General features: G+C 40.2%; 1 protein-coding gene across 1 annotated transcript in view; it reads right to left on the bottom strand.

Moving 5' to 3' along the window:
- The window catches only part of LOC132826138 (cilia- and flagella-associated protein 46), a 214053-nt gene that overhangs the window by 164484 nt on the left and 31056 nt on the right, over positions 1–18513 (bottom strand). Inside the window, exons 8-10 of the mRNA XM_060841785.1 lie at positions 18028–18256; positions 11994–12105; positions 110–236 (exon numbers count right to left, since the gene is read on the bottom strand). Coding sequence (XP_060697768.1) covers positions 110–236; positions 11994–12105; positions 18028–18256 — 468 coding nt within the window. The remainder of the gene's footprint in view (positions 1–109; positions 237–11993; positions 12106–18027; positions 18257–18513) is intronic.

Genomic DNA, 18513 nt, shown 5'->3' with positions numbered 1-18513 from the left:
ATTAGTTAGGTCAAAGAAATGGAACATGCAAAATTGTCCCTCTCAACAGAGACACTGTACTACTTCACACGCCCTTATCACCCATAATTTGTGCTCGAACTTTACCTACCTCAATTTATCATTTACATTTTCAAGTCGTTCCAAATATCCATGTGTTTGTTGCACAGAGTTTAAATAATTCTGAGCCTTGGCAGCGAGTAGCCCAATGAAGCCTGTGTTACCCTGGGCAACAAATACTGAGAAACATAACACAATAATATCAGTTTTGAATCTGTGGGAGCCTCAGACTTCTGACTGCTCACGCTCGTTCAGGGACTTGAATTTTTCTTTGACTTGTTGATAGCATTTAAATGAATCCAACACAAAATAAATTAATTCTTCTCTTACGTAGGTTCAGAATAGCGGGTCCAAGAACCTTGAAGCAATCACCAAATTTATTTTCTCAATCTGCAATCAATTACATTGTAATTGTAATTCCATATTAATGTAAACAATTATATACCTGGCAGTTAAATATTTTGTGAATTGCATTATAGTTACAAGGTTGCAGCATTCTGTATATTGCAACCAATGGAAGCCGACATTTAAAAATGAGAGTGAAAAGTCTAATGAAATTTATTTAAAGTTGAAATAGTACTTTAAAGATGCAATTGATGATAAAAGGAAATCTATGCATTTAATAATGATTAGAGTGTCAAACTAATTGGTCATTCAATTCTTCAAATAGTCAGTAGTAATATAGAAGTTAACAAATAATGTAATACTCCAGAATTCTTTCCAGACTTTTAATTTTTATTTGACAAAGAAGACAGTATATTTATAAGGTAATGGTGCAGACAGTAGAACAGACCCCAAACAGATGGAAGGTACCAGCTGGCTTCTGCTCCTCAGTCTAAGTACTTTTACAGTACTGTATAACAGCAATTTTGTCCTTTCTCCTCACTCAAATACAAACAGATTATTATACTTATACCATATTCCTGTTAGATTTAAAAGTTATCCTATGAGCTGGCTCAACAATACATTCTCTATCTTTTAATACTCAGAAACACAAGCCAATAACTTCAGTTCCTGTTATCAAGGAAAATTTAGAATTAGAATGAAACATGAAACAAAATCAGTTTATACCCGTAAGCGACAAAAGAAAAAGCCAATGATGAACTAAGTAAGAGTCAACATGAAGCCATACAAAAATGAAAAGAAGTGCACAGATCCTAGCAAGTGGGAGATATATACACATCAACAAAAGGGGATAGAACGGACAATATAAGCTATAAAGTATGAATATGAAAAGAAATTCACAAGGGGAATTAGAACCAAAGAAAAAACGTGGAAAATATGAGTTTTTTTTTCCCCAGTGTGTGGAGGGGTCAATTTCTAGGAGGCACAGATTCAAGGTGCGAGAGGTGAAGATTAAAAGAGATGTGCAAGGCAGATTTTTAATGTGGTGAGTGCCTGGAACGCATTGCCAGAGGAAGTGGTGGCGGCAGACACAACAGGAGCATTTAAGAAACACCTCGACGAATACTTGAATAGGAAGGGAATAACTGTAACTGAAGACAGTTTTAGCATGGAAGAGCAAAATGTGGCAGCCCAGGCCTGGAGGGCCGAAGGGCCTGTTCCTATATTGTATTGTTGTTTGTTACAAATGTCTTGGGGGGAAAAAAATAGTATGATCAGGAAGAAATACACAAAGTGCTGGCGAAACTCAACAGGTCTGGCAGTATCCACGAGGAAAGAAACAGATTTAATGTTTTGAATCCAATTTGACATTTCTGTTGAGTCTTCTGACTCTAGAATTCTGAAGAACTTAAAACATTGACTGTGTTTCTTTACTGTTAAGGACCAGGCCAGATCGCCTCAAAATATTTTAAGAAGGTAGCTTAGACCCTAATTTCTTTCTTATTTTAAAGGTAGGTGTGAGGTAGGTGTGAAGTAGGTGTTCCAGATATGATGCAACTCATCAAACCAATCATTTTTAAGCAAAATACGATTTATTTAAACACTATAGTTAAAATACGAAAACAGAAAGCAGAATTTAGAATAACTTAACTCTTGGCAGATTGTCCACGGCTTCAAGATGGTGGTATGGCAGCAACTTGCAGTGGCCTCTCCCTCTCTCTCAGGGCCTACTTAATTTCAGGCACAGGAAACCCGGTGCTTGCAGATATTGTTACAGTCTGCAAACGTTGTTACAGTTCAGGAACTGGCCAAAAGCGAACCTGACTGGAGAGCTGCAGAAGGAGTTATGCCATCTTGGCTTGCTGCGGAGACTGGGGCTCCGGTCCTTGGCCTCGTTTGATGCGGGTGGCCAGGTGTTGAGACGTTGGGAGTGTTTTGCGAGGAGGCAGAAATGCGGCAAGCATGGAGAAGTTCATGCCAGGCTAAAAACAAACATTAGCTGGCCACCTCTCCCATCCATTCTGCTCTCCAATGTCTGCTCCCTGAACAACAAACTGGACTGCATCCGACCGCACAAGCTTCTCAGCATGAGTTCAGAGACTGCTGCTTCCTTGTTTTCATGGCAATATGGCTCAGCGACAGAGTTTCAGATTCCGCTCTCTAATTAGACAGGCCCACCTTGTTTCCTGCCAACAGAAATGCAGCTCTGTGCGGTAAGACTCAGGGTGGGGGCTCTGTTTGTCTACAGCAACACAAAATGGTGCAAAGACACTGTGCTAGTCTCCAGTTACTGCTCATCACTGGTGGAGTTTGTGACTGTTAGGTGCAGACCATTTTATTTGCCACGGGAATTCACCGCTGTCCTTATAGTTGGGGTGTATGTTCCTCCCAGTGTCAATTCTAAGGAGGCACTCTGTGAACTGTATGGGGCTATTAGTGGACTGCAGAACGCACCCCTAATGGACTGTTTATTGTTGCTGGAGATTTCAACCATGCAGATCTCAAATCTGTGCTCCCTAAATTCCATCAGCATGTGGACTTTGTGACGAGAGGGGTGAACACACTGGATCTTAGCGAGTTTTGAGAAGATTTGTAGCTCAGGTTGAGGTTCTGGATATAGGTTTGCTCACTGAGCTGGAAGGTTCATTTTCAGACGTTTCATCACCATACTAGGTAACATCTTCAGTGAACCTCCGGACGAAGCATTGGTAATGATTCCTGCTTTCTATTTATATGTTTGGGTTTCTTTGAGTTGGTGATGTCATTTCTTGTTCTTTTGCTCAAGGTGTGGTAAGTGGGATCCAAGTCAATGTGTTTGTTGATAGAGTTCCGTTTGGAATGTCATGTTTCCAGGAATTCTCATGCATGTCTCTGTTTGGCTTGTCCAAGGATGGATGAGTTGTCCCAGTCGAAGTAGTGTCCTTCCTCATCTGTATGTAAGGATACTACTGAGAGACGGTCATGTCGTTTTGTGGTGAGTTGATGTTCATGTATCCTGGTGGCTAGTCTTTTGCCTGATGGTCCAATGTAGTGTTTGTTACAGTCTTTGCATGGTATTTTGCAAATGACATTAGTTTTGCTTGTTGTCTGTATAGCGTCTTTCATGTTCATTAGCTACTGTTGGTGGGTTTGTGGGCTACCGTGATGCCAAGGAGTCTAAACAATCTGGCAGTCATTTCCAAGATGTCTTTGTGCAGGGGAGAGTGACTAGGGTTTCTGGTCGTGTTTTGTCTGCTTGTTTGGGTTTACTGCTGAGAAATCTGTTCATTGGGTGCCCGTTCTTTTTGAATACATGTAATCAAATGTATTCAAAAAAGGATGGGTACCCAATGAACACAGTCCGCAGGCTTCTTAGCAACAAACCCAAACAAGCAGACAAAGTGTGTTTGTGTTGTCCACATAGCACCTTTGTCCTGGAGGAACGCTGTCTCGGTTTTTACTGTATCCATTGTATACGGTAGAAATGGCAAACAAAGCTACTCTTGACTATTGGAAAGCTTACCCGAATACAGTACTTTGATTCAGTAAGTTGACTAATTAACTGATCCAATGTAGTCACATCCCATAAACACACCCCTTGGCAAAAAGATAAATTTAACACAGATTTTAATAGACAGGAGGGAACAACATCCAGATAGATTTCAGAGAAAGTCAGTTAGGAATCATTCACTGAAGCTTGCAACCCTTCTGGTACTCAAAACATCTTGTGATAACTTAAAAAAAACTACAAAGCCTCAACTGGGAGAACTGGCCACTCCCCTTCCATTGTACAACTGTTTTAAAAAAAACCTAAAGGCCTCCTCTGATTGACTTGGGCAATTTCACATAGCTATTTTGGCACCTCTGCCTTTACAACCTCTCTTCAAGAAAATCCAGGACAAAATAACCTTTTTAAAGTGACAGAATCATCACAGTCCCCAAAGATGCTGGCAGATCTGCTGAGGTTTTGCAGGATTTCTTATTTTTATTTCAGATATCTGGCATTTTGTTTTTACGATCAGGAACAATGAGAGCCCCTTAAGAACAGATAATGGTGATACTGTTCAATGAAAGCAAGAAAATGACATGGCATGTTGACTAATTTGGGGAGGTGATGGCCCCCTGATGTTATCACTCAATTATTAATCCAGAGAACCCGGTAATGTTCTGAGAACCTAGTTCAAATGCTGCCATTATAGTTGGTGGAATTTGAATTCAGCAAAAATCTGGAATGAGGTATCCAATTATGACCACGAAACTATTGTCAATTGCTGGAAAAACCTATCTGGTTCACTGATGTCCTTTAGGGAGGGAAACAGCCATCCTTTCCTCATCAGGCTTACATGTGACTCTGGATCCACAGCAATATTGTTGACTCTTAGCTACTCTCTGGGCATTTAGGAATGGCCAATAAATGCTGGTCTAGCCAGTGAAGCCCATGTCCCCTGAATGAATAAAGACAAATTGCTTTGCTTTAGTACTGACAAAAGAGGAAGAGAACAGAATGTCAGACATTCTAAAGAATGTTTCTGAATCAAAGACAAAGACCACAACCTTAAACGTCTTGACACATGAGCCACAATTCATGGTAGCCCTTGCTCATTGAGATTGAGGCAGGAAAGAAACTCAGTAGTTCACCAATATTATCAGTGTCATCCTAGTTCCTGGGTCTCCAGTGCTGATCTCTACTGCGCAACAAAGTTGACAACTTCACCTGATCAAATGTTAGCCTACTTTGCCTTAAAGGGTAGAAGGAAAACAAGTTGGTGCAATGTACATTCTTGGAAACTAGATGCCAGAGAAAAGAGAGGAATCTAGACTGATGAACGCAAACTGCAAGCATTAGAGTGCAGATGGATGGAAGGGATGGTGTCCTACTCCAACGTCACCCAGGAGATTCTGAAGGATGACCCGCAGACCAATGAACATTGGGAAAATTGGGCTAAGAGAAGAAGTTAGTCATTTGGCAATTCAGGCCAGCTTTGTCATTTGATAAGATCAAACCTGATAGGGTTATGGTCTCAATTCTACTTTAATTTCTGTTGTCCTATGAACCTTAATTCCCTTAGTTGTTTATAACAACAAAAGTTTTGGGAAAGGTCAGAAAGGTGAAGTCCTCAAATGCAGGCATCAGGGACCAAGCAGAAACCACAAAAGGTTAAATGCCTTCAGAATTTCGATCAACGTCAGTAAATGCATCTTCCTGTCACATCTTCAGCCACCCACAACACCAGCTGCTTGCTCTGATCAAAACGCACCATCTTCATCACTCACTCAAAAGCATTTTCTGGTAGTCAGAACTCTCATTTGACATCAAGGGACTCCACCTCACCCTCACATACCCATCAATGCTGTCCATCTCTCATACATCACACAGCTAGGATCAGCACATGGAAAGTCATCAGGCTTTAGTGACTTGCTTCAAAGCAAGGGAAAAGAGAATTTGCTCACTCACCAGAGGGCAAAGTGGCTGGCAAGTACTGATGTACAATGACAGAATGGGATGCAGAGGAGCACTGAGTCACATGCAATCTGAGATGATGGGTTCATTCATTGATCTACTAGATAGCTTCCTCTCATTGCATGTTTTGAGCAGGTTTCAACCAACCAGAGACATGGCATGGCACAATCTGCTCTGTACACTTCTGTTCCTTCTCAGTGTGACACCGAGAGGCACAACAATCGCTACCCCTATGCCTCTATGTGAACATCTAACCAATACCTCTGCTATCCCTGTGAGATACAGCAAAGTTTCAGACAAATGCAAGGATGCACCTTAACACTTGCAAAACATTCCAGTGTAGACAGCGAATAAAGTTCCACAAAATTGATTTCGCCGAAATCCCTTAAAATTACTCTAATGTCGGATTATCCTCTTTGCTACTTCACGCTTTGCTTCTTCATTACTGAATCGCATTTGGATTATGAAAACTGCAAAGGCTACACTCGGCTTCGGGAAGCAAGGTAATACTGCCACAGATGAATTTCACACTCAAAGTCTCATTAATCCCCAATCAGATTAAAAAAAACTATAATAGAGCAAGTAATATAACTAAAGACAAAAACCCAAAACCTAATGCCTTCTATCACAGTCTTTAAAGGAAGAGGTGAAAACATTATTGATAGCCAAACTTTAATCTACTAATACTCTCTCAATTCAGGGTCATTTCCATTAGGTTGGGGAATTATGTGTCTCTGCTACTTAAGAGAGGAAAGGGAAGGGAACCAGTTGGTTAAATGCACCAGTTAGTATAAAATGTGTTATCAGGACATTACTAGATTTTATACTAAAGAAGAAAATAACTGGACACCTTGAAATTTTAACTCATTGAAGAGAAACAGCTTAAAAAGAGGCCATGCCTGACAACCAATGTGAAATTTTTTAAAGGGTAACAAAGTACTGAACAGGGAAAATCTGTGGTTGTCATTTATAAGGACTTTTGAAAACTTTCAATAATGCTTCTAGTAAGAAATCTTTAGTTAATATTGAAGATTAAGAACTTGAAGACAGATTATTATCAGTTGGGAAAGTTGCAAGAAACAAGAGAACCAGAATAATGGACAAGTGTATGTACTCTAATTAACAAACTGTGCCTGGCGATGTTTGACTGGAATCTATGCTGGAACCTTAAAATATTCACTATATTATTAACAATTGAGGTAGTTTGATGGAGAACTAAATATCCAAGTTCACTGAAAACACACAAGCATAGATAGCATCGTAATAAGTGCAAATAGAAGCATAATATTATTAATAGATATTAATCGATTAGTTGAATGTATAAAACAGCACCAAATGTGTTTAATACAGACTGGTGTAAGGCCATCCATGTTGCATCTAAGATAAGTAGAACAAGGTACTTACCAAATAATGAAAGGTTAGAAACAGCAGAAGTTCAAAGATCATGTTCAAGGTAATCCATAGTTACAGATGATTAAAATGTCATTAAAAAGATATACAGAAAACAGAATGCGAATATAACCAAAGCTGAAAAAATGAATTGCCAGTGGGTATACAAAGACACACTCGGCAGTAATGAGTTCAGGCCCAGATCACTAGAAGTGAGTGCAATGACAAATGAACAGACAGAATGCCTCAACATTGCACAAATCGCAATTGAAAAGGCAAAAAAATATATTTTTTAAAAATGTCCCCATTATCTATCTGAAAAGTCTCATGCTCTCCTGAGGATGAAAAAAAATTTGCCCACTTCCCACTTTCTCCACCAAGACCACCAAAATATTCTCCCTTGGTCAGCTATTCTTCAGTTATTCCCAAGGTGGATTTGGTTGCAGAACTTCACCTAGCCATCTCCTCCTGTTTCAAGACAGCTTGCATTTAAGAGATGCAGATTAGCTTTAAGAGTGCAAATTTCTAATGATTCCAAAACCTCTGCTAATGCACAGAGTCAAGGCACAGTGCAGTTCATGTTTGCTGTATATGGAAGCTATGATAAGCATTCAGCAAAAAGCCAGCTTCCTGTGTGCATTATACTGAATTAATCCAAGTGAATCGCACATCAGCAGTTATCCAATTTAATCCTCACTAAGTCAGGTATCAAAGTGGTGAAGCTACAACATAAGGCTACTTGCACACCAAACAGTGGAAGCAGCATGCAATAGACAGTTAAGCGATTGCAAGACTATCAGATAAGGTCTAGCCTTTGCAGTACTGCCACATTTAGATCTAAATGGCAATGGATCATTAAACAACTCACTGGAGGAGGGGGAGACGGCTCCATAAGTAACTCCATCCTCAACACTGGGGGAGTCCAGCACATTGGTACAAAAGGCGAAGGTATTTGCATCGATCTTCATTGCTGAGCAGTTGATCCAGCTCAGCCTCCACCTGAGGTCCCCAGCATCACAGATACCAGTCTTCAACTAATTTGATTCACTCCACAAGGTATCAAGGAATAGCTGAAGACATGGGATACTGCAAAGGGTAAAGATGCTGTCAACATTCCTATAATAGTACTGAAGAAGAAGAGTGCTCCAGAATTAGCCACTTAAACAAGTGTTATTCCAGGACAATTACAACACTAGCATCTACCTGATACAGTAGAAAATGACCAAGATATGTCCTTTGTACAGAAAACAGGACAGTGGACATTTACTGTCCTGTAAGACTGCTTTCAATCATCAGTGAAGTGATGAAACAGGCCTTTGACGTTGCTATCAAGTGAAACAAAAGAATAACCTACTCACTGATGCTCAGTTTGGATTCTATCAGGGTCACATGGCTCCTGACTTAATTACAGCCTTGGTCCAAACATGATCAAAGCAGCTGAACTTCATAGGGAAGGGGAGAATGATTGCCTTTGACTACCAGTCAGCATTTGACCAAGTACAGTATCAAACAGCTCTTACAAAACTAGAGTCAATGGGAGTCAGGGGAAAACTGTCTGCCAGTTGGAGAGATAACTAACTCAAAGGAAGATGGTTGTGGTTGGTGGAGTCAACCATTTCAGCTCCAGGACGTCACTGCAGAAGTTCCATTGGGTAGTGTCCCAGCCCCAACCATCTTCAACTGTTTTACCAATGGCCCTCGCTCAACTATCCAGGTTGAAAGTGGAGACATTCACTGACTCCTCAGATCCTGAAGCAGTCCATGCCCATAAAACCAAGACAACACCCAAGCTTCAATTGATAAATGGCAAATAACATTGGTGCCATGCAAGTATTGCCCCCCAGGCATTAATCATCTCCAATGGAAAAATCTAACCATCATCTTTTGAATCACACTCGATAACATTCCCATAATTGAATCCTCTACTATCAACATCCTCTGGGTTGTGATTGACCAGAGACTGAATCGTACAATTTACAAAAATACTGCAGCAATAAGACCAGATCAGAGGCTAGGGATTTTGTGGAATGTATAAAACAGCACCAAATGTGTTTAATACAGACTGGTGTTTTTCTGTTTCATCAATTTACAAAAGAATAACCTACTCTTGTCCATGATCCAAAAGGCACAAGTCAGGACTATGATATAACACTCCCCACTTTCCTGGATGGTGGCATCTCTAACTAAACTCAAGAAACTTGACACCTCCAGGACTGGCACCCCGACCAGAATTACAGAGGTGTTGCAGTATAGAAAGATGTGATTCGGCCCAGTTTGCTCTGGCTCTCCAAATGAGTGCCACGACCAAGTGCCATTTTCCTACTTTATTCCCACACCTTTAAATATGAACAAACATACAATGCCTCACTGTTTTAAATCCATTCAATTTTTTGATGATTACACAACATTCAGCACCATGCATGACACATCTGATACTGAAACAGTCTGTGTCCATATGCAGAAATACGAGGACGACATATAGGTTTAGATTGATAAGTGTTAAGTGACATTTGTGTGCCATAGAAGCGCTAGGCAATGACAATCTCCAAAAAGAGAAATTGTAAGCATCGCTCTTTGACATTCAGTCACATTACCATTACTGAATTCTCTTCTATCAACATACTGCAGGTTACCATTGATCATAAACTGAACTGGACCAGCCAAATGAATCCTTTGACTCAAAGAGAAGGTCAGAGGCCAGGAATTCTGCAATGCATAACTTACTTCCTGTCTCCCCAGTACCTATCCACCATGTATAAGGCACAGGTCAGGTGTGTGATAGAATACTCTTCACCTGTCTGGACGGGTACAGCTCCAACAACATTCAAAAGGTTTAGTATCTTACAGGGCAAAGCAACCTTCTTAACTGGCACAAATCCAACATCAACATTCACTTCCTTCATCACTGAGATATAATGGCAACACTGCACCATCCACTGGATGTGCTGCAGTAACTCAATATGTTTCCACTGACACCACCTTCCAAACTCATTACTTCTACCACTTAGAAGGGCAAGGGCAGCAGCTGAATGGAAACACGACAATCTGCAAATCCCTTTCCAGTAGCACTGTAAGTATTCCAATACCTCAAGGATGAGATGGTTCAAGAAGGCAGCCTACCATCACCTTCTTCTGGATAATTAGCAATAGGCAAAAAAGGATAGAACAAACAAAAAAATGAGAATGGTTTGTTATGCAGCCATACTTCAAATTTTGCATCAATACTGTTTCAACTTTGCAACAATGTTAAACTTGAGGTGTTTGAGTCAGATGTCAATAGCTAAAATTCATCTGCTGATTAACAGAGGATACTACCTCCTGGAGGAAGTCAGATTCTATTTACTCATGTTGAATGCTGTATTTTACACTATTTTGCACTATTACTGTAGCATCAATGCAGTGAAACCACTTAGCACCAGCATTAGAGCTCTAATATAAATGTACTAAGCACAGTATTTAGAGAACTACAGTTGAAAGAATTAAAATATTTTGAAACAATATAAGTACATGAAGTTTTTTTTGTAATACTATTCTAACCAATAATTCTGTTCATACTAATATTACAATTCAATTTATCAAAGTTTGTAAAACAAAGTCATAGAGATGTACAGCAGTAATCAGACCCTTCGGTCCCACTTGTCCCTGCCCACCAGATATCATAAATTAACCTAGTCCCATTTGCCAGCATTTGGCCCATTTCTGTCTAAATCCTTCCTTTTCATGTACCCATCCAGATGCCTTTTAAAATGGTGTAATTGTACCAGCCTCAACCAATTTCTCGGGCAGGTCATTCCATATACGCACCACCCTATGTGTGAAAATGGTGTCCCTTAGGTCGTTTTTAAATCTTTCCCCTCATCTTAAATCTATGCCCTCTAATTTTGGATTCATCTACCCTGGGAAAACAATCTTGGCTATTCCCTCTGTCCATGCCCCTCATGATTTTATAAAACTCTATAAGGTCACCCCTCAGTCTCCAATGCTCCAGGGAAAATAGACCAGCCTTTTCAGCCTCTCCTTACAGCTCAAACTCTTCAAACCTGGCAAGATCCTTGTATATCTTTTCTGAACCCTTTCAAGTTTAACAGCATCTTTCCTATAGCAGTGTTAGGGATGCCCATGTCTGATCTGCACAAAATGGCCAACAATTGCCCCTGACAAACTCTGTAGAACATGGTTGACAGTAGTTGGAGCATGTGGGAAAATACTTGCTTAATGTAGTCTCAGCAAGTCAAACAATAACAAGAGTATTTAATCAAGGTTACTGGCTGGGATGGAATGTTGAGATACAGGAGACAAAATTAGGGTGCAATCAATAAAAAGGAATATTGAGTGGACCATATCGCTGGCATTCCATCTGCTATCCTATTTTGTGGCATTGACAAAATTAAATTTCTCTTCCATGATAACGTAGCCAACTAACTGAAACAAAATTCTACTCCTATTATTATATCAAGATGCATGTGTTAGATTCATGTACAGTAATTATATCATGAAAGTTAGCATGTCACATCTGCTCTACCCAAAGGCAAGTCCTTGGCCTATTGTCCATTGATGCTTCATCCTGTGGCATTGTCTTGGCTGATTTGGTCATTAGAATTTGCCATTGCCTTCCACTCTCAGGAACTGGGTGAGGAGACTGGTCCTATTTTTGCCCCAGTTCGAGCAGGCATCGAACTAGCATCATTCTGGTCCTCGAGCTAGCCATTTAAGGTAACCAGTTCTCTATATTTGCATGCAGCAGAGCAGTTTAATGTCTCACCTTTAGCCTCGTTTTCACCATCTAGCACCAGTTGGAAAACATCAGAAGCCAAAGCCAGTCCAGCCTTAATCAGTAACGATCGACTGTGTTGCAAGTTGCTATTTCTTCGGACCTTCCACAGAGGAAAACAGTCTTTTCTCAATTTGTGAAATTGCTTAGAACCAAAAACATTATCAATTGTGTCAAGACTGTGCACGTTTTGTTTTCAACAGGTTGCCATCTAACAAGTAAAGGATACTTTGTATTCCCATTTCTTAGATATATCATACCACCATCACCACCAAAAAGGAACAGGTTAAATATAGTAACTAAAATCTAATGGGGTAATAGTGTGGAGATCCTTTCTGGTGTTGCTCCCATGCAATCCAGGACTGGGTAAATGAAGTAAATTTACTTAAACAAACTGGAACACAAATGATAGGTTTTCTTTCTACCAAAATGTATTAAACAAAGTATTTGTTATACTGTGGAGTTTCCATTTTACAAGCTGTTTTGTTTGTAATACCATCCATTTGTCTGAAGGAGTCCCGCTCCAACAGCACTAAAGAAACTCAGCACCATCCAGCACACTACTGCCTGCCTTCAACAGTCAATCCCTCCATCACTGATGCACAGTGACAGTGCATATCACCACACTGCACTGCCGCAAACAAACAACAAAGAAAATTACAGCACAGAAACAACTTTCCATGTCTGCACCGATCCAAATCCTCTATTTAAACCTGTCGCTCATATTCCACAGATCTGTATCCCTCTGCTCCCTGCCCATTCATGTAACTGTCTAGGTACATCTTAAATGATGCTATCGTGCCTATCTCTAACACCTCCACTAGCAACACGTTCCAGGCAACCACCACCCTCTGCATAAAGAACTTTCCAAGCATATTTCACTTAAACTTTTCCCCTCTCACCCTGAACTCGTGACCCATTCTGGGAAAAAGCTTCTTGCTATCCACCCTGGCTACGCCTCTCATGATTTTGTAGACCTCAATCAGGTCCCCCCTCAATCTCCGTCTTTCTAATGAAAATAATCCTACTCTACTCAATCTCTCCTCATAGCTAGTGCCCTCCATACTAGGCAACATCCTGGTGAACATCCTCTGCATCCTCTCAAAAGCATCCACATCCTTTTGGTAATGTGGGAACTAGTAATCCTAGTACATGGTATTCCAAATGTGGCCAAATCAAAATCCTATACAACTGTGACATGGCCTGCCAACTCTTGTACTCAATACCCCATCCAGTGAAGGAAAGCATGTCATATGCCTTCTTGACCACACTATCAACCTGCATTGCCACCTTCAGGGTACAATGGATCTGAACACCTTGATCTCTCTGTACATCACTTTTCCCCACGGTTTTTTCACTAGTTCGCTCTAAAATTGGATCTTTCAAAATGCATCACATGAACTCCATCTGCCATTTCTCTGCCAACTTTCCAATCTGTCTATATTCTGCTGCATTCTCTGACAATAGCCTTCACTATTTGCTATTCCATCAATCTTCTAGTGTGCTTCCAATTAAACCTGTTGGACTATAACCTGGTGTTGTGTGATTTTTAACAATCTTCATGTCATCTGCAAACTTGATAAATAGCAACTAAATGAGATTCTTTCAACAGCGCTTACAAAACACCTGTAACTGTGGTAAGTTCTTTGTTTGTTGTACCCATTTGATCTGTGTAGGACCAGCAATCTGGGAATTGGAACATTCGAGAAAGAAATATCTCCAATGGGTTGCTACATTTGACTGTTAGACCAATAAATTCAATCCTGCCTGTCAATAAGAACAGTGCTTGTTCTGATGCTTTCAGCAGGTCACCCAGAACAGGTCAAGGATTACTGAACAGTCAATTTCAAGCAGTTGGATGGAGGCAGTCAAAGGAAAATGTTGTTACCTTCAGGCTATAAGTTAGCCAGGCACTTAGAGATCAGGGGGAAGAGCCTCCATCTCATAAAAGGTAATGCTATAGCAAGCTTCCAGCAGTTAGGCCGTAGGAGAAGACCTGGAAGCCAGGAAGGTGCAGTTAAGCGTTGGGCACAGGAAAGAAAAAAGCCCTTGTGGCTGAAGAAGCCATGTGTAATAGTTCTGTCCAGCCGAGAATGAGAGTGATTGAAGTCCACAAACAGTATTTGCTTTATGCAGCTGCGAAACTTCAGCACTCAGAAACACGTACCAGCATGGCAAGGCTAGCCATCTGTAGGCAAATGGAAATCATGCCTATGTATAGCAACAAGAGGGCAGTTCTCAGAACCAAAGCAGTACAGTCCAGATTGCAAAGGTGAACTACCAGAATATGAGCAGTCTTTGAGGCAGCCCTGACAGAGTGGCTTCTGACAGAGTTCCAAAGCTAAGTCATCAAATATGAAGAATTGGATTGTAAAAAAATGGAAGAATATAAAGTTTTAATGAGATTTTATGACCTGCAGTGACTAAGATCTGGGGGTTGCTGTGAAATATACTGTATCTGCCTTAACCACATTTGTTATTTGATCTATTCTGTGCAATATTCAAGCACAGTTTGTTTGTTACCTATACGTGCATTGTATTAATTTTAGGATGATAGACCATAAGCTGTTTGTGTATACACATCCAGAGTGGTTTGTAGTACAGCTCTAACTTTGATTAATAAAGCTTATTGCTCTCTGATCAAAACCATGGATTCAGGAGGCTCCACTATAGTAAATGCCCAAATTGCACACACTGTCTACATTTAAAAAAAAAACTCCTGGCCCTAGCAAGATTGTAACAGAAATTTGTCAGTCAAAGGACAAGGGCAGCACAAGCATGGGAACACCACAACTTGCAAGCTCTCTAAGCTACATACCATGCTGATTTGGAACTATATCTCCATTCCTTCAACATCTCTGGGTAAGCATCCTGGAACTTAACTAACAATACTGTGGACCTACTCCCAATGGTTTGCAGCAGTTCAATAAGGAAGCTCACAATATCCTTCTGAAGGGCAACTTGGGATTGGGAATTTCATCCTGATGAAGGGCTTTTACCCAAAATGTCGATTCTCCTGTTCATCGGATGCTGCCTGACCTGCTGTGCTTTTCCAGCATGATACGTTTGACTCTAATCTCCAGCATCTGCAGTCCTCCCTTTCATCTACTAAACATGGTTTTAGCCAGTGATGCCCACATCTTATGAATAAAGTTTTAAAACCCTCACTTTCTTTTATTATTTACCATCTATTTTAACTTCACAGCATGTTATTAAAATATAATAACTTCATTTTTTCATTTATTCTTTCCTGTATTTATAAAGGTTTCTACTTTTGCTCATTGATTATGCTAGATATATCTTCTTTCCCCACATAACAAAAGATTGTCAGCAAATTGTTGGGCTTAACAACTGTTACGTATGTAACATTCAGCATCTATTCAGGTGTGACTACCTGATTCAAGCTGCCTTTTATAGCTGTCGAGTCGGAGAGCTAACTGTCCATCTAAAATCTTGCTCTCAAAGAAATTAGAAGATACTCTATATCAAAAGATACCTTTTCATGTTAAACATACTTGCAGTAAAAAGAAAGGAGAAAATCCAGGGAGATGGAAGACTGAAGCAAATGGAAGACTGAAGACAGCGGAGAAGGCAGAGACTGTGTGGATTTGAGATGTAATGTTTAATAAGTGTGTTATTGGAACAGCATTTTTATAGAGTTGGGGTCAGATAGTAAGTAGTTAAGAAAAAGGGGGCTTGGATTTGTAAACAGTTTTTGTTTAGTGTTCACTATTAGAGTTAGGAAAATAACTTGTTATTTTTCTTTAAATAGTGGAAATTAAGAGTTGTCTGTCACTCCCTCACATTTTATCAGATTATAAGCAAGATGAGATTTTCTGGGCATTTGGTTTTAATGAACAGAAGGGTTCGACCTTCACAATATGCCGCACCACGGAAACTTCCATTTAAATTTTTCGGTTTGAATTTTCTTAAACCTGGAAATGGTTTCCAGAATTAAAATACTGTGACTGCCCCATTTCCAGATGTCCTGAACCCAAACCCTATATCCACCATTTTTACTGGAAGTGTTGGGGGCAGGAGCGGTCTCTTGGATGACTTGTGGTTCCTGAATTACAGACACATAGGTTACTGAGGTTACCGCACATGCTGACCTCAATCAGATCCGATTTTTAAAAGCGGGCTTCAAATCTTTCTCAAGCTTCTGCAGTGATTTTGACAGGTAGGGTACACTTTGAGAAAGGGCAAGGAAACGATAGGAATGTCTTTTGCACAGATCTATCCAAACACACTGAAACTGCTTCAACCAAATGGCATATATAAAAGTCAAAGGGGAGTAATTCCTGGTGAGACAAGAGAGACTATAGTCAGTCACAGGGTGCCACCATAATCAGTCAATGGCCTTCTACAATTCCAGACTTGGCCACAGTCACTCACGCATTCGGCTCTACCAGAATCTGGGGACCTGTGCCCTTGCAATCTGGGAATTAAGCCATAGTCAGTCCTACAAGTCCAGTGCAACCAACCTGGAGATTATAGTTCGAAATGCTGTTGGGTCATCAGTCCAGGAGTTGGGGCCAATATTTCCTGCAGTGAGATAGAGGGAGGGATAGAATATGATAAAAGTGGTTAGAAGAACATTCAGTAACGAAGCAAGGAAACAGGTTGGACCGAAGGGTTTGTTTTCATGTTTGTACATCTCTATGGCTCTATGACACGAGAGGTGATGAGGTGTATCCAAAGACAGTGCAGGAAGTACAGAGGTCAGGAAGAGTTGGACACTTGGGAGGATCAGGTACATGGGAGCTACTGTGTGGACATGATGCATGTAATAGTGAGTGTGGCGGTCCATCAGCTACAATGAGATGTGCGTGAAATGAGAAAGTCAGAGTGAGTCTTGCCTGTGATTGTGAAGCAGAACGGTGGTGATGGTAACACATACACAGATCACCGACAACTTCAGAAATTGCTGGAAAAAACTCAGCAGGTCTGGCAGCCATGCTTGGAGAGAAAGCACCATTATATTTTGGGTCCCGTGACCTTTCTCCAGAGTTCTTTGTTTTTTTTTACAGGAGATCACTGAATTTCTTTCTGCACTGCAGGGAGTTTCTCTTACCCCGGGACAAAGGCAGTCCAGGGCTACTATCTGGGTTCGAGTTAGCTGTGTTTGGTGGTGTGGCCTGCAGCAGTAAGTAGGAATAAGCACTGCTCTTCTTGCCACCTCCTCAACACTGCCAAATCACTGTCTGTGAAGCAGGCACTAGCATTCTATTCCGGACAATGTCTTCAGTGATTGTGGTCGAGTGCCACAGTGTGAGGGGCAGCTTCTGGCTTGCAATATCAGAAATGTACGTGGCTTTAAGTATGATATCAGTGACTTGAATACAGCGTTTCTCAACTCAGGAGTAAAAATCCAGGCCTTACACTCCCATCTCCAACTGTATAACTAATTACTTGCCCTAGCACAAACATCAGTAAAAATACATTGGTCCCATTATTTACATAAAAGCCTTTCAGCTGAAGCAATAAATTTAGGTCAGACATCTTATATATGAGCCAAAATTATGCATTTTTATGCGCCTTAACTTCTTGATCTGCTGGATTGTTATGGCAGACTGTAGACATCACAAATTTGAAAGAGGAGCCCCTGGACAAAAAGGCACTGTATTTTTAGTGTTCTTTAAAAATTAACAGCAGGAGAACCCTTTCCTTTGAAGTTCTATATTAACTGAATTACAGGGGCTGCCCCTTCTGACATCTAACAGCGACTTTCTACCATTTAAAAGTTAACACACAATATTCCCTGACCATATGACTCCAGGCAGGGAGTTTAAAACAGGATGTTGTGGTTCTATTCCTGCCTTGTCTTATATTTACATCCACCTCATAGTTACATATTTGCATAGTTACATGTATTATTTAGATTTACTTATGTCTATCGATTGAAAACCTAATGAGGTACGGTATATCATGAAGTGAAACACAATTGGGTTGGTCTCTCAATCTGTAATGAAAAATTTTTAATCTGTATGTTTTCAGTACATTTCTTAAAATCTCTGCATTTTACCTGTTCAATCATCTTGATCACTTGATCCTCTAGCCCTTTAGGAGAGTCATAAACTCCTGAATATACTTGCAAATGGTGCAGTTCATTGGTAATATATTTTTCATATGTTCCTTGATTACAGAGAGAATAAGCTTTTTTAAGATGCTCCTTGGCAACCTCTATCCGTTCCTCATCTTCTTCAATCTGAGCTATTTCTATATGAACTTGACAGCGGAGCTGGGTCAAAGAACTACACAATTTAAAAGAGAGGTGCAAGTTGAAGAAATGCAACTTAATATTATATATATAAAATATTTAAGTTGGAAATGTTATTCTTCCAAATTACAAAACAGAAAAATGTATTATGACATTGATGTCAATGGTCATGCATTTAGAATTTGGTGGCATAACCCAAAAAATTGTAAAAATTGTACAATTCAGTCAGAAAATATTTCTAATAAAATTTAATTTTAATGCCTTATCTATTGGTCTGTTTGCATATCACCA

The sequence above is a fragment of the Hemiscyllium ocellatum genome, chromosome 22, assembly GCF_020745735.1.
Source record: "Hemiscyllium ocellatum isolate sHemOce1 chromosome 22, sHemOce1.pat.X.cur, whole genome shotgun sequence".
Classification (NCBI taxonomy): domain Eukaryota; kingdom Metazoa; phylum Chordata; class Chondrichthyes; order Orectolobiformes; family Hemiscylliidae; genus Hemiscyllium; species Hemiscyllium ocellatum.
The sequence above is the reverse complement of the archived record's forward strand: the minus strand, read 5'-3'. Positions and strand labels throughout refer to the sequence as shown.